The sequence below is a fragment of the Haliotis asinina genome, chromosome 1 (assembly GCF_037392515.1).
Source record: "Haliotis asinina isolate JCU_RB_2024 chromosome 1, JCU_Hal_asi_v2, whole genome shotgun sequence".
NCBI classification, from domain to species: domain Eukaryota; kingdom Metazoa; phylum Mollusca; class Gastropoda; order Lepetellida; family Haliotidae; genus Haliotis; species Haliotis asinina.
In genome coordinates, this window is record NC_090280.1 from 847,626 (window position 1) to 872,904 (window position 25,279).

The 25,279-nt window shown below is 40.3% G+C and overlaps 1 protein-coding gene across 1 annotated transcript in view; it reads right to left on the reverse strand.

Annotated features, from left to right (window-relative positions):
* The window catches only part of LOC137286186 (thyroid hormone receptor beta-like), a 59,872-nt gene extending 35,719 nt beyond the window's left edge, over positions 1 to 24,153 (reverse strand). Inside the window, exon 1 of the mRNA XM_067817901.1 lies at positions 23,977 to 24,153. Within this exon, the coding sequence (XP_067674002.1) occupies positions 23,977 to 23,997 (21 nt within the window). The 5' untranslated portion in view covers positions 23,998 to 24,153. The remainder of the gene's footprint in view (positions 1 to 23,976) is intronic.
* Between the last annotated feature and the right edge of the window lie 1,126 nt (positions 24,154 to 25,279).

The window sequence follows — 25,279 nt, forward strand, 5'->3', positions numbered from 1 at the left end:
CGTTCACATGTCACTGGAGCAATCTTACCATAAGTTACAAGAGCCTTCCCCATCTCAATGGGACAATGTTACCATCACTAACTAGAACCTTCCCAATGACAGTACGGTAATGTTACCTACGATAAAACAAACCTTTCCCATCTCTGTGGGACAATGTTACCATCAGTAACGAGAACCTTCCCCATGTCAGTGGGACAATGTTACCATCAGTAACGACAACTTTCCCAATGACAGTAGGGTAATGTTACCATCGATATCAAGAACCTTTCCCATGACAGTGGGACAATGTTACCATCTGTAACGAGAACATTCCGAATGACAGTAGGGTAATGTTACCATCGATGACAAGAACCTTTCCCATCTCTGTGGGACAATGTTACCACTGGTAACTAGAACCTTCCCCCATGTCAGTGGGACAATGCTACCATCAATAACTAGAACCTTCCACATATCACTGGGACAATATCACCATCAGTAACTAGAACCATCCCCATGTCAGTGAGACAATGTTACCATCAGTAACGAGAATCTTCCCCCCAACAGTAGGGTAATGTTACCATCGATAACAAGAACCTTTCCCATGACAGTGGGACAATGTTACCATCAGTAACTAGAACCTTCCCCATGTCAGTGGGACAATGTTACCATCAGTAACGAGAACCTTCCCCATGTCAGTGGGACAATGTTATAATAATACTTTATTGCCCGACAAGGGAATTCCTTTCACAACAGTGAGGCATACAGCATGGTTAAAACAATTCAAGCAAAGAGACTCGATCATATTAAAAAATACAGAAAAAACAAATGGATAAACGGCATGAGAAAGATAACTATTGTATATTGTAAGAGACTGGTAGGCAGATGCCTTTAACGTTGTGGCTAGGTCTAACCTTCATTTAAAAGTTTAATGCTAGCGGGTATAAAAGATGATTGGGACCTCTTTGTGCGCAGTTTAGGGACGAGGAATCTACGTCCAGAAGGTAAAAGCTTAAAACAAGAATGTAGGTCATGAGACGAGTCGGATAAGATTTTGTTCGCAGTCATTAAAACACGCTTCTCATACATAAAACAAAGGGGGTGCAAATTCGTGCCGACAATTTTTGAACAGGTGGTTACAACTTTTTGCAGTTTGTTTTTGTTTTGAAGAGAGAGGGCACCGAACCAACACTGAATAGAGAACAATAAGATAGATTGGATACAGCAGTTATGGAAGATATTCAAAATGGTGTTGTCAATGTTAAAAGATCTGAGCCTTCTCATAAAATACATACGTTGTTGACATTTCTTGTATGTAGCCTCGGCATCGTGGGAGAAGGTGAGTTTACTGTCTATGATAGTTCCAAGATACTTGTATTCAGTTACAGTCTCTATCGTTTCACCGTGGATTAGCAAAGGGGCACAGTATGAATTTTGCCTAAAGTCAATTACCATCTCTTTGGTTTTTCTAGTGTTGAGCTGAAGGAAGTTTCTGCTACACCATGTTGTAAATGCCGTGACTTCGGAGCGATAGCCTTCTTCAGAGTCTGTTATGAGAGCAACTAGTGCAGTATCATCAGCGAATTTGCCTGCTGAACAGTTATCTGTAGCGCTCCTTCTGTCGTTGGTGTACAGAATGAACAATACTGGGGAGAGCACACAACCTTGTGGGGCGCCAGTGTTGATAGGAGTGACGTCGGAAAGCACGTTGTTGACTTTAACACGTTGGGTTCTATGGGAAAGGAAGCTGGAGATCCACCTGATGATAGAAATGTTCACGGAGAGATCAAGAAGTTTCTGATGGAGAATATTCTGCTGTATGGTATTGAATGCAGAGGAGAAATCAACGAACAAGATGCAAACATAGGAGCGTGGTTTCTCAAGGTGTTCATACACTCTGTGAAGGAGACTCAGTGTGGTGTCCTCTACTCCACGCCGTGGCTGGTAGGCATACTGGAGAGGATACCATCAGTGACTAGAACCTTCCCCATGACAGTGGGACAATGTTACCATTGGTAACTAGAACCGTCCCCATGTCAGTGGGACAGTTTTACCATAAGTAACTAGAACCTTCCTCATGTGAGTGGGACAATGTTACCATTGGTAACAAAAACCTTCCCAATGTCTGTGGGACAATGTTACCATCAGTAACGAGAATCTACCACATGACTGTGGGACAATGTTACCATTGGTAACAAGAACCTTCCCCATGTCACTGGGGCAGTGTTACCATCAGTAACTAGAACCTTCTCCAAATGAGTGGGGCAATGTTACCATCAGTAACTAGAACCTTCCCCATGACAGTGGGACAATGTTACCATCAGTAACGAGAATCTTCCACATGACAGTGGGACAATGTTACCATCAGTAACGAGAACCTTCCCCCATGTCAGTGGGGCAATGTTACCTTCAGTAACTAGTACCTTCCACATGTCAGTGGGACAATGTTACCATTGGTAACAAGAACCTTCCCAATGTCAGTGGGACAATGTTACCATTGGTAAGAAGTACCTTCCCAATGTCAGTGGGACAATGTTACCAATGGTAAGAAGAACCTTCCCCCATGTCAGTGGGAAAATATTACCATTGGTAACGAGAACCTTCCTAATGACAGTGGGGCAGTTTTACCATCAGTAACTAGAACCTTCCCATTGTCAGTGGGACAATGTTACCATCAGTAACTAGAACCTTCCCCATGTCAGTGGGACAATGTTACCATTGGTAACAAGAACCTTCCCCCATGTCAGTGGGACAATGCTACCATCAGTAACTAGAATCTTCCCCATGTCTGTGAGACAATGTTACCATCAGTAACGAGAACCTTTCCCATGTCAGTGGGACAGTGCTACTATCAGTAATAAGAACCTGCCCCATGACAGTGGGACAATGTTACCATCAGTAACGAGAATCTTCCCCATGACAGTGGGGCAATGTTACCACTGGTAAGAAGAACCTTCCCCATGACAGTGGGACAATGTTACCATCAGTAACTAGAACCTTCCCCATGTCAGTGGGGTAGTGTTACCATCAGTAACTAGAACCTTCATGTCAGTGGGATAATGTTACCATTGGTAACTAGAACCTTCCCCATGCCAGTGGGACAGTTTTACCATCAGTAACTAGGACCGTCCTCATGTCAGTAGGACAATGTTACCACTGGTAAGAAGAACCTTCCCCATGTCAGTGGGGCAGTTTTACCATCAGTAACTAGAACCTTCCCCATGTCAGTGGGACAATGTTACCATCAGTAACGAGAACCTTTCCCATGTCAGTGGGACAATGCTACTATCAGTAATAAGAACCTGCCCCATGACAGTGGGACAATGTTACCATCAGTAACGAGAATCTTCCCCATGACAGTGGGGCAATGTTACCACTGGTAAGAAGAACCTTCCCCATGACAGTGGGACAATGTTACCATCAGTAACTAGAACCTTCCCCATGTCAGTGGGGTAGTGTTACCATCAGTAACTAGAACCTTCCTCATGTCAGTGGGATAATGTTACCATTGGTAACTAGAACCTTCCCCATGCCAGTGGGACAGTTTTACCATCAGTAACTAGGACCGTCCTCATGTCAGTAGGACAATGTTACCACTGGTAAGAAGAACCTTCCCCATGTCAGTGGGGCAGTTTTACCATCAGTAACTAGAACCTTCCCCATGTCAGTGGGACAATGTTACCATCAGTAACGAGAACCTTCCCCATGTCAGTGGGGCAATGCTACCATCAGTAACGAGAACTTTCCCAATGACAGTAGGGTAATGTTACCATCGATAACAAGAACCTTTCCCATCTCTGTGGGACAATGTTACCATTGGTAACTAGAACCTTCCCCATGTCAGTGGGGCAATGTTACCATTGGTAAGTAGAACCTTCCCCATGTCAGTGGGACAATGTTACCATCAGTAACTTGAACCTTTCCCATGACAGTGGGACAATGTTACCATTGGTAAGTAGAATCTTTCCCATGACAGTGGGACAATGTTACCATCGGTAACTAGAACTTTCCCCATGTCAGTGGGGCAATGTTACCATCAGTAACAAGCACATTCCCCATGACAGTGGGACAATGTTACCATTGGTAACTAGAACCTTCCACATGTCAGTGGGGCAGTTTTACCATCAGTAACTAGAACCTTCCGAATGTCAGTGGGGCAATGTTACCATCAGTAACGAGAACCTTCCCATGACAGTGGGGCAATGTTACCATCAGTAACAAGAACCTTCCTCATGTCAGTGGGACAATGTTGCCATCAGTGACTAGAACCTTTCCCATGTCAGTGGGACAATGTTACCATTGGTAACTAGAACCTTCCCCATGACAGTGGGACAATGTTACCATTGGTAACTAGAACCGTCCCCATGTCAGTGGGACAGTTTTACCATCAGTAACTAGAACCTTCCTCATGTGAGTGGGACAATGTTACCATTGGTAACAAAAACCTTCCCAATGTCTGTGGGACAATGTTACCATCAGTAATTAGAATCTTCCACATGACAGTGGGACAATGTTACCATTGGTAACAAGAACCTTCCCCATGTCACTGGGGCAGTGTTACCATCAGTAACTAGAACCTTCTCCAATTGAGTGGGGCAATGTTACCATCAGTAACTAGAACCTTCTCCAATTGAGTGGGGCAATGTTACCATCAGTAACTAGAATCTTTCACATGACAGTGGGACAATGTTACCATCAGTAACGAGAACCTTCCCCATGTCAGTGGGGCAATGTTACCTTCAGTAACTAATACTTTCCCAATGTCAGTGGGGCAGTTTTACCATCAGTAACTAGAACCTTCCCCATGTCAGTGGGACAATGTTACCATTGGTAAGAGGAACCTTCCCCCATGTCAGTGGGACACTGTTACCATTGGTAAGAAGAACCTTCCCCGTGTCAGTGGGACAATGTTACCATTGGTAATGAGAACCTTCCTAATGACAGTGGGACAATGTTACCATTGGTAAGAAAAACCTTCCCCATGACAGTGGGCAGTTTTACCATCAGTAACAAGAACCTTCCCCAAGACAGTGGGACAATGTTACCATTGGTAACGAAAACCTTCCCCATGACAGTGGGAGAATGTTACCATCAGTAACAAGAACCGTCCCCATGTCAGTGGGGCAATTTTACCATCAATGAAAAGAACCTTCCCCTTCTTAGTTCTGAATTACAAAAACAACAAAAGATAAGAATACATGAGTGAGGACCAGGTGATGATGTGACAACTGTAGATAAGTAATCCATTCCTATTGGCTGCTCCCAGAAGCTTCAATTGAAAATGTGGAATGAATGTTCACTGTCACGGAAACCAGAAAAATAGTTCCTAAATTCCATTATGTGTATAAAATGAAGAAGAATATGATGAGGAAGCTTCCTGTGAAGACAAGTCACATACGATACATGCATCATAACGTGTTCTACTGTGACAAGGTTACACAAGGGTCGCCTTGTTACCACATACAACAATGGTATTGGTCACTTATAACTGTTTTGGAATGTCAGCATATTCATCCAGCACCAGCCACAAGCAACTCCATCTCTGTATCCAGTGAAATGTAATTACATTGTGTCTTACTTCCTGTCAGAATCATTACCTGAACTCCACCATCACCTGCCATGTTCTCAGTAGAAAAAACATAACAAATATAGCAGCTTCTGATGCATGTAGAGGAATATTTGAAAACCAAGTTAACAACAGGAAGTCTGGTTAACAGAACCATGGTTCAAGCAACAAACCTGATTAACACAATCCGGATATAAACATTCGATGATGACCTTCAGGAGAACATTATATTGAATCATGAAGAAAAACATAAGAATATAGGAAAAAAAAAGAATCTATGATCAATTGAAATACTTATTCCAAATTCAATAGGGAGAAATGTAATACTGAAATCTTCATTACTTTCAAAACAAAACCTTTTATTTTCATCTATTCCATTAATTCTATTCTACATTCTATTTAATTAAGACATTCATATGGAAATCTAAGATCAAGGAAGACACATTATCTATGCATATATGTACACCTATTTTCCTTACATAATTAACCCCGGAAGGTCTACATTTCAATACTGGAACCCATTAGTCCAGTCAAATTAGTGGAAAAAAATCACTGAACCTAAAAAAAATTGTTACAGAAATGGTTTTGTGTTCATATTGCATATCATTTACAAAAGTAAAAAATTCCTCCCTTGGATGTTGATGCTAAGTGGTTTCTGTGGGCAAAAACTACGACAAAATAGTATTTTTCAACAATATTTTTCCTAATCAAAGTAAGTCCAGAAAATGGTATGAAATATTACACAAATAGACAAATGAAGTGTATAAAACAGTTAACTGAAATTGAAAATCAAATATGACATGGCATTTCTAACTAACGGGATCGAGTGGTCAGACTCGCTGACTTGGTTGACACATGTCATCGGTTCCCCATTGCACAGATCGATGCTCATGTTGTTGATCACTGGATTGTCTGGTCCAGACTCGATTATTTACAGACCGTCGCCATATAGCTGGAATATTGCTAAGTGCGACGTAAAACTAAACTCACTCACTCACTCACTCATGGATTTCTGTCACTCTGGCCCCCAGAAATTTAGAAAATGAGAATTATCTCCTCTTGTTTTTCGAACATATAGGAGGCGTAGAATGGGAAGAAAAGTGTCTATCTTTTACAATACTCAAAGTAGAAGAGGGTATAGTTAGCCTAATAGATAAAGTCATTAATGGATTTAAAAGACAGGTAAATGCTACAATTAAAAGGGATGATAAGGAGGACTGAGATGATTCAGCTCCCATTATCAGCCAACAGAGCTATGCACTGTGCTTGTGCCCCACTACTCACCAAGGTGATTAATAAGATATTCTGTTCCAAGATTTAACAGAACTTGAAGAAACATATACCGGAATAAAAGATCAGGAAAATATGATACCGTTTATAATTTCTATGCTGTCCATTTAAAAACAATTTCAAACGGTGATTGAAAAAGAAAACTTCTTCTCTCTTATCTTGAACTGGCAACTTTATATTATGTGAGCAGAATTGAGTGAGCCCTTGCAACTATTTATAGTGCAGCTACAATTCTTTCATCTGATTTGAAATCTCAGCAACTTTTACAAAGCAAACTGAAATTTGCCTGAAAATAGCTTCATATTGATTGACATAACCTGGACATATAGCACATATTTTTTATGAAAAACATACCTTTTTCGCAAAAATGCAAAAATCATTAACTCGTACACTGTACTGAGCTAAAAGGCGGTGGTCTGTCAATATTGAGTTAATACAATCCAGTGATCAACAGCATGATATTGATCTATGCAATTGGGATACAAATGACGTCAGCAAGCCTGACCACCCGATCCCGTTAGTTGTAACATTTTTACCCCAAAATACGACTTTGCATTACATTATTTGACCTTTCTAACTCATTCAATTGGTAGTACTTTGTGTTCTCTCAAAAATATACATAAAAAGGTAATTGTTTGTCTCAAAATGAGTTCTTAAAAAATTATTCAATGAAAATGTCACTTATTCAACTTCTTACCTCCCAAAATAGGACCTTAGCATCACATTTCAAGTGAGGACGTTTTAGTGCTCATTAGTTATTACTTAAACATGTTGAAAACACTGAAACCATTTGTGTAGCAGTATTTCTGAGGTATAGTCACATACTGACTGTACTACATATGTTTGTAGAGAGATGTCTCTGTATAGCAGTGTAGTGATACGTCCCTGTATAACAGAGCGTAGAGATATGTCCCTGTATAACAGAATGTAGAGATATGTCCCTGTATAGCAGAGTGTAGTGTTACATTGATGTATAGCAGAGAGTAGTGATACGTTCCTGTACAGCAGAGTGTAGAGATATGTCCCTGTACAGAAGAGTGTAGAGTAATGTCCCTGTATAGCAGAGTGTAGTGTTACGTCCCTGTATAGCAGAGTGTAGAGATATGTCCCTGTACAGCAGAGTGTAGAGATATGTCTCTGTATAGCAGTGTAGTGATACGTCCCTGTATAGCAGAGGGTAGAGATATGTTCCTGTATAGCAGAATGTAGTGATATGTCCTTGTATAGCGGACTGTACAGATATGTCCCTGTATAGCAGAGTGTAGAGATATGTCCCTGTATAACAGAGCGTAGAGATATGTCCCTGTATAGCAGAGTGTAGTGTTACATTGATGTATAGCAGAGCTTAGTGATACGTCCCTGTACAGCAGAGTGTAGAGATATGTCATTGTATAGCAGAGTGTAGAGATATGTCCCTGTACAGTAGAGTGTAGAGATATGTCCCTGTACAGCAGAGTGTAGAGATATGTCCCTGTACAGCAGTGTAGAGATATGTCCCTGTATAGCAGAGTGTAGAGATATGTCCCTGTATAGCAGCGTAGAGATATGTCCCTGTATAGCAAGGGATATGACATCAGCGTTGAGCCTAATAGAGCAGCAAGGCTATCAGTACAAAGTTATAATGCACTTGGTGCTCACTGAGCCATGTACTCACTGCTCATTGATGAAAGAAGAGGGCAAGAGGTACATGCTATGAGGTTACCATGGCAACAAGGGAAAGGTTGTAGCAGCAGTGGAGCAGCACGGTTATTCTAAGACAGTGATGGAATTCAGATCAAACTGATCATCAGGTGTGTGTAAGGGGCAGATCATTGGGCACAGAGAGTAGCCCTGCCTCACACAGAAACCCTCACAGTCACCAAGGAAGAAAGCATTTGGTGTAGTGAATAGAAATAAATTGATGCCACAGCAGTCATGGCAAATTCTTTATTCAGAGTTATTCAATGTATGTGAAGGATTTAGTTTCTGCAGGTGATAGAAACCTCAGATTTGAGGTGCTCGGTTGGTACACTACAAGGAAGTTGTGTACAGCTGAATGAATTATTTCTAGGTTAGATTTGTTTCTGGGGAAACATACATCATGATTCAGGTACTATTTGTAGATAATCAATACTGGTAGCAGCTAGTACAGTAACAGAAGAAAGACAACTGTATCTCCATACTGAGAAACATTGTTAATGAAATTAAATACTCCAAAAAGATATATTATTCTATGAGAAAACAGTGACAGACACACCAGATAGATGAATCTGTAACAGTATACCACACACCAGATAGATGAATCTGTGACAGTATGCCACACACCAGATAGATGAATCTGTGACAGTATACCACACACCAGATAGATGAATCTGTGACAGTATGCCACACACCAGATAGATGAATCTGTAACAGTATGCCACACACCAGATAGATGAATCTGTGACAGTATGCCACACACCAGATAGATGAATCTGTAACAGTACGCCACACACCAGATAGATGAATCTGTAACAGTATGCCACACACCAGATAGATGAATCTGTAACAGTATGCCACACACCAGATAGATGAATCTGTGACAGTATGCCACACACCAGATAGATGAATCTGTAACAGTATGCCACACACCAGATAGATGAATCTGTAACAGTACGCCACACACCAGATAGATGAATCTGTAACAGTATACCACACACCAGATAGATGAATCTGTAACAGTATGCCACACACCAGATAGATGAATCTGTGACAGTATGCCACACACCAGATAGATGAATCTGTAACAGTATGCCACACACCAGATAGATGAATCTGTGACAGTATGCCACACACCAGATAGATGAATCTGTAACAGTATGCCACACACCAGATAGATGAATCTGTGACAGTATGCCACACACCAGATAGATGAATCTGTAACAGTATGCCACACACCAGATAGATGAATCTGTAACAGTACGCCACACACCAGATAGATGAATCTGTAACAGTATACCACACACCAGATAGATGAATCTGTAACAGTATGCCACACACCAGATAGATGAATCTGTAACAGTATGCCACACACCAGATAGATGAATCTGTAACAGTATACCACACACCAGATAGATGAATCTGTAACAGCATACCACACACCAGATAGATGAATCTGTAACAGTACGCCACACACCAGATAGATGAATCTGTGACAGTATACCACACACCAGATAGATGAATCTGTAACAGTACGCCACACACCAGATAGATGAATCTGTGACAGTATACCACACACCAGATAGATGAATCTGTAACAGTATGCCACACACCAGACAGATGAATCTGTAACAGTATGCCACACACCAGATAGATGAATCTGTAACAGTACGCCACACACCAGATAGATGAATCTGTAACAGTATGCCACACACCAGATAGATGAATCTGTAACAGTATGCCACACACCAGATAGATGAATCTGTAACAGTACGCCAAACACCACATAGATGAATCTGTAACAGTATACCACACACCAGATAGATGAATCTGTAACAGTACGCCACACACCAGACAGATGAATCTGTAACAGTATGCCACACACCAGATAGATGAATCTGTGACAGTATGCCACACACCAGACAGATGAATCTGTGACAGTATACCACACACCAGATAGATGAATCTGTGACAGTATGCCACACACCAGATAGATGAATCTGTGACAGTATGCCACACACCAGATAGATGAATCTGTAACAGTATACCACACACCAGATAGATGAATCTGTGACAGTATACCACACACCAGATAGATGAATCTGATAGATGAATCTGCAACAGTATACCACACACCAGATAGATGAATCTGTGACAGTATGCCACACACCAGATAGATGAATCTGTGACAGTATGCCACACACCAGATAGATGAATCTGTAACAGTATACCACACACCAGATAGATGAATCTGTGACAGTATACCACACACCAGATAGATGAATCTGATAGATGAATCTGTGACAGTATACCACACACCAGATAGATGAATCTGTGACAGTATGCCACACACCAGATAGATGAATCTGTAACAGTATGCCACACACCAGATAGATGAATCTGTGACAGTATACCACACACCAGATAGATGAATCTGATAGATGAATCTGTAACAGTATACCACACACCAGATAGATGAATCTGTGACAGTATGCCACACACCAGATAGATGAATCTGTAACAGTATGCCACACACCAGATAGATGAATCTGTGACAGTATGCCACACACCAGACAGATGAATCTGTGACAGTATACCACACACCAGATAGATGAATCTGTGACAGTATGCCACACACCAGATAGATGAATCTGTCAACAGTATGCCACACACCAGATAGATGAATCTGTAACAGTATACCACACACCAGATAGATGAATCTGTGACAGTATACCACACACCAGATAGATGAATCTGATAGATGAATCTGCAACAGTATACCACACACCAGATAGATGAATCTGTGACAGTATGCCACACACCAGATAGATGAATCTGTGACAGTATGCCACACACCAGATAGATGAATCTGTAACAGTATACCACACACCAGATAGATGAATCTGTGACAGTATACCACACACCAGATAGATGAATCTGATAGATGAATCTGTGACAGTATACCACACACCAGATAGATGAATCTGTGACAGTATGCCACACACCAGATAGATGAATCTGTAACAGTATGCCACACACCAGATAGATGAATCTGTGACAGTATACCACACACCAGATAGATGAATCTGATAGATGAATCTGTGACAGTATACCACACACCAGATAGATGAATCTGTGACAGTATGCCACACACCAGATAGATGAATCTGTAACAGTATGCCACACACCAGATAGATGAATCTGTGACAGTATACCACACACCAGATAGATGAATCTGTGACAGTATACCACACACCAGATAGATGAATCTGTGACAGTATACCACACACCAGATAGATGAATCTGTGACAGTATGCCACACACCAGATAGATGAATCTGTAACAGTATGCCACACACCAGATAGATTAATCTGTGACAGTACGCCACACACCAGATAGATGAATCTGTAACAGTATGCCACACACCAGATAGATGAATCTGTGACAGTATGCCACACACCAGACAGATGAATCTGTAACAGTATGCCACACACCAGATAGATGAATCTGTAACAGTATACCACACACCAGATAGATGAATCTGTGACAGTATGCCACACACCAGATAGATTAATCTGTGACAGTATACCACACACCAGATAGATGAATCTGTGACAGTATACCACACACCAGATAGATGAGTCTGTGACAGTATGCCACACACCAGATAGATGAATCTGTAACAGTATACCACACACCAGATAGATGAATCTGTGACAGCATGCCACACACCAGATAGATGAATCTGTAACAGCATACCACACACCAGATAGATGAATCTGTGACAGTATGCCACACACCAGATAGATGAATCTGTAACAGTATACCACACACCAGATAGATGAATCTGTAACAGTACGCCACACACCAGATAGATGAATCTGTAACAGTATGCCACACACCAGATAGATGAATCTGTGACAGTATACCACACACCAGATAGATGAATCTGTAACAGTATACCACACACCAGATAGATGAATCTGTGACAGTATGCCACACACCAGATAGATGAATCTGTGATAGTATACCACACACCAGATAGATTAATCTGTGACAGTATGCCACACACCAGATAGATGAATCTGTGACAGTATACCACACACCAGATAGATGAATCTGTAACAGTATACCACACACCAGATAGATGAATCTGTAACAGTATGCCACACACCAGATAGATGAATCTGTAACAGTATGCCACACACCAGATAGATGAATCTGTAACAGTATACCACACACCAGATAGATGAATCTGTAACAGTATGCCACACACCAGATAGATGAATCTGTAACAGTATACCACACAACATTAACAACATTCATATCTAGGTCAAACCCGGCTAATTTGGACTCCAGTTTCCAGGTACCTTACCGGGAAGATGTGTTATGTTAAAATACTTCTACCTGAATACAATATACAGTCAAACATTGTTGTCTCAAAATTTACGGGACAAAGACAAAATATTGACGTATCTGAATATCGACACATCTAGGATGGGTATATCATCACATACGAAATGAAAGAGATGAAAGAAAACTAAAAAAAATAATTGATTGCATGTCTATCATTTATTTTTCCTCACAGAGATGACAAATGCACATGGTAATCTTGTCATACTTTCCTTTTAGAAATATACAAGTGCTGGATTTACTCCACAACCAAAGTGAAGAAATCAGAATGTTTTTACTGACTGGATGGAGAATAGGTGAGGGGTTTGTCAGTTTAGTAGCAACTCAACAATGACACAAGTCCCTGATTAGATTCTCACGATGTTTTGATTTGATACAATAATCCATTATCAGGAGTGTTAAGTTGATTGGGAATACATCCCAACTAGACAAACAAACAAGCTCACACTACCGCTACCTTTCATTCATGCCACAGTGTCCAAGAAAGGGAGCCGTATAATGACTTTGCATGCAAATATATCGGTCATAAAGGCTATCTCTGCTGGGGTGCAAATGTTGGGAATACATCATGCTTTATTTGTATGACTTCTGTACACCAATACACCTTTAAATGAGAAAGTCACTATTTGTACATGTATATCACCTCCATGTCACTATGTATATCAGCCTCATGTCACTATACATACAGCCCCCGTGTCCCTATATATATCACCTCCATGTCACTATGTATATCAACCTCATGTCACTATACATACCGCCCCCATGTCCCTATATATATCACCTCCATGTCACTATGTATATCAACCTCATGTCACTATACATACCACCCCCATGTCACTATATATATCACCTCCATGTCACTATGTATATCAGCCTCATGTCACTATACATACCACCTCCATGTCACTATATATATCACCTCCATGTCACTATGTATATCAGCCTCATGTCACTATACATACCACCCCCATGTCACTATATATATCACCTCCATGTCACTATGTATATCAGCCTCATGTCACTATACATACCGCCCCCATGTCACTATATATATCACCTCCATGTCACTATGTATATCAGCCTCATGTCACTATACATACCACCCCCATGTCCCTATACATATCACCTCCATGTCACTATGTATATCAGCCTCATGTCACTATACATACCGCCCCCATGTCACTATATATATCACCTCCATGTCACTATGTATATCAGCCTCATGTAACTATACATACCGCCCCCATGTCACTATATATATCACCTCCATGTCACTATGTATATCAGCCTCATGTCACTATACATACCACCCCCATGTCACTATATATATCACCTCCATGTCACTATGTATATCAGCCTCATGTCACTATACATACCGCCTCCATGTCACTATATATATCACCTCCATGTCACTATGTATATCAGCCTCATGTCACTATACATACCACCTCCATGTCACTATATATATCACCTCCATGTCACTATGTATATCAGCCTCATGTCACTATACATACCACCCCCATGTCCCTATATATATCACCTCCATGTCACTATGTATATCAACCTCATGTCACTATACATACCACCCCCATGTCACTATATATATCACCTCCATGTCACTATGTATATCAGCCTCATGTCACTATACATACCGCCCCCATGTCCCTATATATATCACCTCCTCCTGAGAAACGTTTCAAGTACAGACATCTTGTTAATGCATCACCAATTCCCTCTATCACCTCCCTAAACACAACACATGATATGCACATGCAAAATGCAGTAGCCCCAAACGCGCATGGAGTCCCATTCTTGATTTTGAGGATTTTTCATGAAGGTCGAGAAATCACTTAGAACACTAATTTTGACATTCATCTTGCATCACACAGTAGTTAATGTTTGTTTCTAGTCGTTTTTTACAAATTACATGCCATACACCACTCATCTTTCAAAAGCAGCTGCATACCAAATAGCTATGGTTGTAAGGAAGTGCAAAATGGTGATGCATTCTCAAAACATTCAATATTATCATATAAACATTGATTGTCTCTGTTAATCTCCCAAATATTTTTTAATCATAAACTAAAAAACTGAAGTTCCGCTTCTTTCTTTTGAAGAGTATATATGTCACCTCCATGTCACTATATATGTCACCTCCATGTCACCATATATGTCACTTCCATGTCACCATATCATCTCCATGTCACTATATATGTCACTTCCATGTCACCATATCACCTCTGTGTCACTATATATGTCACTTCCACGTCACCATATTATTTCCATGTAACTATATATGTCACCTCCATGTCACTACATATGTCACTTCCATGTCACCATATTATCTGTGTCACTATATATGTCACGTCCATGTCACCATATCATCTCCATGTCACTATATATGTCACCTCCATATCACTATATATGTCACCTCCATGTCACCATATCATCTCCATGTCACTATATATGTCACTTCCATATCACCATATCATCTCCATGTCACTATATATGTCACCTCCATGTCACTATATATGTCACTTCCATGTCACCATATCATCTCCATGTAACTATATATGTCACCTCCATGTCATATCATCTCCATGTCACTACATATGTCACTTCCATGTCACCATATCATCCCCGTGTCACTATATATGTCATCTCTATGTCACCATATCACCTCCATGTCACTATATATGTCACGTCCATGTCACCATATCATCTCCATGTCACTATATATGTCACCTCCATGTCACCATATCATCTCCATGTCACTATATATGTCACTTCCATATCACCATATCATCTCCATGTCACTATATATGTCACCTCCATATCACTATATATGTCACCTCCATGTCACCATATCACCTCCATGTCACTATATATGTCACGTCCATGTCACCATATCACCTCCATGTCACTATATATGTCACGTCCATGTCACCATATCACCTCCATGTCACTATATATGTCACGTCCATGTCACCATATCATCTCCATGTCACTATATATGTCACCTCCATGTCACCATATCATCTCCATGTCACTATATATGTCACTTCCATATCACCATATCATCTCCATGTCACTATATATGTCACCTCCATATCACTATATATGTCACCTCCATGTCACCATATCATCTCCATGTCACTATATATGTCACTTCCATATCACCATATCATCTCCATGTCACTATATATGTCACCTCCATATCACTATATATGTCACCTCCATGTCACCATATCATCTCCATGTCACTATATATGTCACTTCCATATCACCATATCATCTCCATGTCACTATATATGTCACTTCCATATCACCATATCATCTCCATGTCACTACATATGTCATCTCTATGTCACCATATCACCTCCATATCACTATATATGTCACTTCCATATCACCATATCATCTCCATGTCACTATATATGTCACCTCCATATCACTATATATGTCACCTCCATGTCACCATATCATCTCCATGTCACTATATATGTCACTTCCATATCACCATATCATCTCCATGTCACTATATATGTCACCTCCATGTCACTATATATGTCACTTCCATGTCACCATATCATCTCCATGTAACTATATATGTCACCTCCATGTCACTATATATGTCACTTCCATGTCACCATATCATCTCCATGTAACTATATATGTCACCTCCATGTCATATCATCTCCATGTGACTATATATGTCATTTCCATGTCACCATATCATCTCCATGTCACTATATGTCATTTCCATGTCACCATATGATCTCCATGTCACTATAGATATCATTTTCATGTCACCATATCATCTGCACCTCCATTGTAAGACTGATACATGCTACGTGGGTTAATCAACCTTGTTTAATACTTTCAGGTTATACATTGTGGCCTGCTGCTGAATGTGGCCATGCTGGGCAGACGAGTGTTAGACCCGGTGCCTACTAAAACTTGACATGTATTAATACAAAACGTTATTTGCAAGGAATATGGATTCTACATCTCCATGTCTTTATAAGAGACTTATGATGCTGTTAGGGATGAACAGATTATCATGCTGCAAGAGGGCTGTAAGAAAACTGATGAAGCTTGCAGTGATGCTTGAATTTAGCACTTGCTGATGTTCACAGTTATCTGCAAAGTTCTGTTCAGACTACACTAGTGGAAATGGTGAGTTTATGGAATCAGACTGTTAATGTCCTTCAGGTCATATTACTCGAATTGCTTTTACAGTTCATTATGTTTAGCACTGAGCACAATTTATGATAGGAACGAAGATAAACTTTAAAGTTCAAATCAAACTCTTCATTAGCATGTTCACTGGAATGTTGAACACATGATTCTTCCTCTCCTCGTTTTTGTCAGCATATGTTGTGCTGCTGTTGGGGATGTGTTGTCTGTGTGGGACACTGGTGACATTGAGATTGGAGATTTCATCAGTGGTATCTTGATGGATGTTGTCACAGGTGGTGGTTCACCCTCCCTTGAGAGAGGGTTCAAGGGTCCTTCAGAGAGGGTTCAAGGATCCTTGAGAGTGGGTTCAAGGAGTTTTGTTGAGATGAGGAGCTGTGTCTTAGTACGCCTCACCATCATTCGTTGAGTCGGGGAGTCGGGGCCCCCAAAATTGGATCTATAGGTGTGTTGCACTGGTTCAGTATTGCTAGATGAGGGTCGGTTCTGTCCATGTCACTCTTCTCTAGAAGGGTTTGGCTGATGTGACTGCACGTTCTGCGAGTTTGTTGCTTTGTGGGTAATTAGGACTGCTGGTTTTGTGTTTGAAGCCCCAGGTTGATACAAATTCTGAGAATTCTGTGGAGTTGTATTGTGGGCCATTGCCTGGGTAATTTATATTTGGGATACGAGTAAAGTGACTTTTCAGTTTCTTGATGTGCATGGTTGAAGCTGTGCTGTCAAGCGAGTTGATCTCGTACCGTCCAGGGTAAGCGCCTACCAGCACCAGATGATTCTTCCCTTTTAATGTCAAAAGGTTTGTTGCTACACCTTGTCAGGATCTCTCTGGTACACTGTGTTGTTTCAGTGGCTCTTTCTGTTGGTGGGTTTTGCTGCTATTGCAAATCTGGCACAGTGTTGTAAGTCTCTCTATATCATTGTTCATTTGTGGCCAGAGTAGCAACTCTCTAGCCCTCTTGTTAGATACTTGGGCTGAGATGTGGCCTTTGTGTATCTGTTCCATGTACTCGCTCCTCAGATTTGGAGACACAACAATCTCCTGGCCTTTGTATATAATCTCTGAGTATTTGGCAAGTTCGTCCCTGAATGTGTGATATGGTTCCACATCTGTGTGTGCTTCTTTCTTGTATGCTAGCCATCCTTGGTACATGTCATTGCTTAACAGTTGCATAAGTGGATCTTATGCTGTTTCCCTTTGCAACTGCTCTGTTCGCTGTTCTGTCAACACCTCAAACTCTTCTTCATTGTTAGAGGTGTCTTCTAAGTATCCTCGTGAGAGTGTGTCAGCAATTGTGAAGTCCTTCTCTCTCTTGCATACCAGATCAATGGAATACTGCTGTAGTTTTAGAAGCATGCATTGTAGTCTTGCTGGCACTGCAAACAGTGGTTTCCTGCAAATGGTAATGAGTGGTTTATGGTCTGTTTCAACTGTAACTCCTTTACCACAAATGTAGTCATGAAACTTCTCACAGGCGAAGATTATTGCTAATAACTCATTGTCGATTTTGAGCATAGTTTGTTTGAAATTTCATATGGATTTGAATGCATGTGCTATTGTATGTCCTTCCTAAATTACTGCTGCACCCAATCTACTCTTCGAGGCATCACGTGTTAGAGTGACAGGCTTTGTAACATCACAGAACTTGTTGCTGAGTTACTGATTTCTTTCTTTATTGCTTCGGTTGACGTCCTGCATCTGGAGGACCACTCCTATGTAGTCTCTTTCTGTAAGAGCTCACTCAGTGGCTCTGCCAGCTCACTAAGATGGGGAATGAACTTTGCCAGGTAAGTAACCATTCCTTGGAATCTACCCAGTGACAGCAATCCCTCAGGTCTGACTCCTTCAGCTGTCAGTAAGTGACCATTCCTTGGAATCTACCCAGTGACGTCAATCCCTCAGGTCTGACCCCTTCAGCTGTCAGTAAGTGACCAAAGAAGTTCACTTCCTCTTCTTTGAAGTAGAATATGTCCAGGTTCAGTTTCAGACCTATTTCTTCCATTTTGTTGAGAACTCTGATGACATTGTTATCATGTTGCTCTCTGTTTCGCCCTTGATCAGTCGACTGTCCATTATACCTTCATGTAGTAAACCTGTCCAAGTGTTTCTGAAACTTTTCACTGGCTGAAGTGATTAAGAATGAAGATTTTATGGATATCAACTTCTTTATGAGAGAACACAACGTTTCGGAGTTAATGCTTACTCCTTCATCAGGTGATTGAGAAAGGGATACAGAGGTGTATTATATATACAGGTAAAACAATAACAAAGTAACAAGTGGAATGAGTTAACGAAAGCTAGTATAAACAAGCACTTGATAGGAAGCCGATAGTTAAGATAACAATGATGGAAGCCAACGGTAATGCATTTGATTGGATATGTTTACATAACATGATTGGGGATAAGGATGGAAGCCAATGGTGATACATTACGCATGATAGGATGATGTACATAACACACGATAGGGGGTGAGCATGTTTACATGAGGGTTGGTGATGTACAAACATAAGTATGTACTCGGGTAGATAGGCTATACATGAATTACATAGATAGAATGTATAGCCTATCTACCCGAGTACATACTTATGTTTGTACATCACCAACCCTCATGTAAACATGCTCACCCCCTATCGTGTGTTATGTACATCATCCTATCATGCGTAATGTATCACCATTGGCTTCCATCCTTATCCCCAATCATGTTATGTAAACATATCCAATCAAATGCATTACCGTTGGCTTCCATCATTGTTATCTTAACTATCGGCTTCCTATCAAGTGCTTGTTTATACTAGCTTTCGTTAACTCATTCCACTTGTTACTTTGTTATTGTTTTACCTGTATATATAATACACCTCTGTATCCCTTTCTCAATCACCTGATGAAGGAGTAAGCATTAACTCCGAAACGTTGTGTTCTCTCATAAAGAAGTTGATATCCATAAAATCTTCATTCTTATGTATTTACACTTCTAAATGACATTCAAAGACTTGGCTGAAGTGATGCTAAACGGCATCGTTAGGTATCTGTAACTTCCATATGGGGTATTGAATGTCCTCAACAGCAGCGTTGCTTGTGATAATGGAATCTGCTAGAATCCCTGCGATGCATCTAGCTAGGTGAAGAATTTCACCTTGGGCATTCTCTCTATGATTTCTTCCACTGTCCTCATGTTGTAGTGCTGTTGCTTTAAAGGCTTGTTCAGGTCTACTGGATCACTGCAAATCCATATTTTGTCTGTGTTTTTCTTCTTTGCTATCACCATAGAACAGACCCAGTCTGTTGGTTCGGTCGGTCATTGGTGTGATCACTCCTTGTTCCACCATTGAGTCTAACTCCAGTTTGACTTTGTCCTGCTTTTCCACTGGAATGCACCTTGGTGCCCTAATCACAGGTACTATGTCGGGGCAAGCTCAGCACTGTACTGTACAGGTAAGTTCCCCAGTTTTCCGTCAAAGTGAGTGGGGTATCCCTACATAATCTGGTCAGTGGTTCATAGTTTTGTGTGTTCTTCATCGCTAGTTCACACATACTGTATACATTCTCATCGAAGGAGTGTAGCTCAGTAGCACTGTCATGTAATCAAACAATTGGTTTGAGCAGTTGTTCTATAACATGAAAGGTTAGCAGCTCTTCTTTGTCCTTGAATCTATTGAATCTACCCTTGATTTTGGTCCTTCCTAGTGTTTTCAAGGAACTCCCTCCATAGCTGACCAATGTTACTATGTAGTGCTTGTTGATTTTCTCTTTGTCTCTCAGTTTCTTGATCCAGGATAGTGGAACTGGAAGGCACCTGAGTCAAATTCAAGCCATATTTCCTCATTGTTTGCCTGTACAGTAGCATTGCTTCCAGCAGTCACTCCTATATGCCATCCACGTCTAGGGAATCTATGAGTAGAGAGTTGTCAGCATCACTATCAGAGGCTTCATCATATTCTTCCTCAGTGTCATGAACTGTTTCTTTAGCCTTGTGATTTGTTTGCTTTTCGTGTACTCTGTCCCAGTTTCTTGTAGGGGTTTGTTTCTGATCATCACTGTGTGGAGCTTTACTAACGCTTGCAAAGTGCTTCATTTTGATACAGTTGTAAGATAGCTTGCCATGTGCTGGGCAACATCCAGATGGATGTGAGAATGTACAGTTCCTGCATGCAGGAGGAGATTTATGGAGTTTTCTTCTTCCACTTCTGGTACTGTGTATAGCATCCACCTCTGCTGATGAGTTCATTAAGATTTTGCTGAGATTTCATTAAGGGTGCATGTGGTAACAGCTTTATCTAAGTTAAAGCACTTTCTTTCAGCAAAGTCTTCCTTAGATTGTCCGAATCTCCATCACACACTATTCTGTCCCTGTGTTCCAGTGTTCAAAACAACCTTAGCTAAGATCAACCTTAAACATTACGGTTAGAGTTACGATCACCTTAAGAAATAGATACACCCGTTGTACAAAACAACCTTAGGGCAACTTTAAATTGGACTCCAACCTTTTGTTTCAGGCGCACATTTTCGTAAAGTTTGAAAAGTGAACGTTGTGCGGGAATTGCGCTAGAGTGATGCTGGATCTTCATATGGCTATACAATTACACAGAAAAGTAGAATATTTAATTTCCTATCTGTTAGTATAAATATAACTGTGACAAACTCAGGGATTTGAGAAATAGATACTGCTAAATGTTGTCCAAAACTTTTGTGTGCGTTAAAATTCAATAAATTTCTCCATTTTTGTACCAGTAAAAGCACTCTGCTACGATTTTTAAAAAAATTTATCATCTTTACGAAAAGTGTGAGCAAAGAAAATACAACCTGATGTCAGAACGACATAAGTGTATATGAAATGGATTTATGTGCTAATGCACAACATTATATGCTCAAAATTAAAAATGGCCCCCAATAAATGTCAAAAATGGATTCTCTTCTATGACATCAAACATCGGCAGGGGGCTGATGCACATATAAAGATAAGGGGGCATCACTCCGCTTTGCTTTACATCAGGTCAATGTAACTCAGATCACATGGAGAGAATTCGCTGTGAATACGGACAGTATATTTTCGTTATGTTTTGTACATAGTGAAACAAGTTATTCCAATGCAAAGTTCCCAAATGTGAGCGGATACCTTTTGGTAGATAGCAATCTACTACACGAGAAAGCGATTTGGATGGCAATATCCAATACATAACTTAGTTCTTAGATTCCCATATTCTCCTGTTTGTGTAGTTGTATTTTGATTAATTTTGAGTAACAGACACATCTCAAAATATAATAACATACATAACTGAAAATAATGCAACATTTTAGTTGACGTCATGGCATGTTTTGTGCATTTTGTGACGTCAGAAAAAGATGACACTGCTTTGCTGATTAGTATCTCACCTAATTTCCATTGAATACGTCAAAGGTCTCGGCTTCTATCTCAGAATTCAACACCCTTTAGACATAATGAAAACCGAATGTTTTTACCACTGAAACAATGTCCTGAATATATCAACAAGTAGATGGCTTTAGTATGTATCTTATTGTGAGCAACACGCGCACCTGCCTGGCATCAATTTGGCGTTAATGAATATTCATTTAGGATATAAACATTTCTTCTTATGATTATGTTATTTCTCTTCATAGGTATGTAATGCAAGGTAAAAAGAGAGAACTATTAGATTATGGATGTAAAGTTTGTCCAAATTAAGACCTGACCTGTTACATATTCCTTAGCAGTTTTTGTATAAATATTGAGTTGGATATCGTGCTATCAAAATATGTTTCAAAACATTTTTGACAAACTTGCACCTGGTCGAAATACGCAAAATATACATCAGAAAACTGAAAGTGCAATCGGAATAATATGGCCATTGTGTTTACTCTTGGTCCACCGAACTTCACCCCAAAGAAATTGCCTAACATGTGCAACAATGTTGATGTGTGACATCACTACAGATGACCGATTTCTTTCAAAATGGTGGCTTCGCTGACAAGGGTAAACAGGATTTTGTGAGGACTTTTTCCTTGATTCAGGGATCTTTTGTACATAAATGTGAGATGTAAGTAATCAGAATTATTCTGACTATCTGTGTATTGTTATGTTTCTATCATTTACAGTGTACATGACGGAAGAAGCCAGAAATGCTGATAAGTACCGTTGTCGTTCTGCGTGATTTTGCGTCAGTCATGGCGTCATGCTGCATGGAAACTTTGACAGTTTCTTACGAATCATTAAATGATTGCATTGTATCTATTTTCAATTTGATATATTTCTTTTTGTGATACTCTTTCCCCTGAATATTCTAAGCATATTGAGCCATTGTAAGTAATGATTACACAGCTGGATGCTAGAAAATTAACACCATTTTCCCTGTGTCACTTGCATCAGGACAGTGAATGGGACCACCTCTGTTAGTCCCCTATCACTGACGGATCATGCTAGTCAAGTGTGGATGTCAATAACCTGTCAGATGAGAAGAGGTCAGGTAACAGAAATGACTGCTAGTCATCACTTCACTGTTACTGCCACTTTGTAGGACATAACACCAGATTACAGCTGAATAATTCTTAGAACCAAAACACTACATATTCCCTCTATATCACTATATGAATATATATCAATGCAGAATCCCCTGTGCGTGCGTGTGCGTGCGTGCGCGTGCGTGTGTGTTTACTGTGAGTGCGTGTCCCCATTTGACTGAAATGAGCACTGTGCATTGTCACTAACAAAGTTGCCAGGGTCCATGTGCCCCGTCAACAGGTGCTCTATATCTGCCCTGCCACACTACGGCGTTGTTCGTTACCAAAACGAGATAGACAAGCACGACCGGTACTGAACAAGTCCCTCTCTTCACACAACGCGATCCGTCAATGGAAGACCTACCTCCATTGCAGGCGACTCCATCGCTGACTGTCACTCACAGTCGTCCACGGAGATGTCGCTCGTTTGTTGAAAGCAGATATTGCGTGTGTTACAGCTGTGTGGCATGGGAACCGTCGTCTTTCCACAGTACATCAAAATACACAACCGCCATATTCTCCCCGGTTTTGTGCTTTTCTTAACAGGAGAGTAAGTATTCGTCCTTGACCTCAATATCAAAAAGTGTTAGTGCCTAGCGCCATGGAAACGTAAATATGTTTAATATGGATATGTGTGCATCCAAACGGAGACGTTAGTTAATAATGCAGTTTGCTGTTGAATTAAAAAGAAAGCTGTCATTGAAACACTTTTAATCAGGAGAGTACTGAATTGACGCGAGTCTCCGGGCAGTTAGGTTCATTGTCATGGTTGAGTGGAGACACAATATAGAAGTTAGTCGGGGTCACCCATGCAGTTTGGTCCAACTGAAACAGAGCGGAAACCTGTCGCAAGTTATACATTATAAAACAAGTGGAGCTGTCGTAATATAGGCCTGTAGCCAGTGTCGTCAGGTCCGGAACTAAGTCAACCAGGCAAATAATTAAAAAAAACCCTTTATTTCGAAATCATTAACGGGGCCAGGTAAATATGCAGTTATTTCCTACTTTCTTAATGAGTCCACTTGAATATGGTTATGTGCCGCTTTATTAGTGATGTGTTGTAAATACATGACTGTATAAGTTATTTCCTACTTTCTTAATGATTAGTTATACCAGATAAATATAGCGTTACACCCCGCATTGTTAATGTGTCGACGTCAGTGTCGTTATTTCCGGCAGTACTAATGACAAAAGGTAAAACAGCTTTTTTCCACATTATTAATGTGTCCAGTTGAATATCGTAATTTTCCGCATTATTGAATAGTCCAGGTAATTCCAACATTATTAGTGAGTTCAATTGCATATAATTACATTCCGGTTTGTTAATGATTTCATGTAAATATAGTTATTTTCCATTTTATTGATGAGTCCAGTCAAATGTAGACTTTTCCGCATTATGAATGAACTGTTGACGATTAAACTACGTCGTGTTCGATGGTAACAGTGAGTGGCATTGTAGAGGTGAGGAAGCACAATAATAGAAACACTTTATGAATAACAACTTCTTGTATTTCGTAAGATCGAGGTTTCGATACAGCTTCTTGGTGACAACGGTAAGAAAAATATGTGTCGAAACATCACACTGATGAAATGAATAAAGTTGATATCCATAACTTTTTTTTCTATTATAGTATGTAGATACCTTAAATTCCTGTTAAATGTTTTAA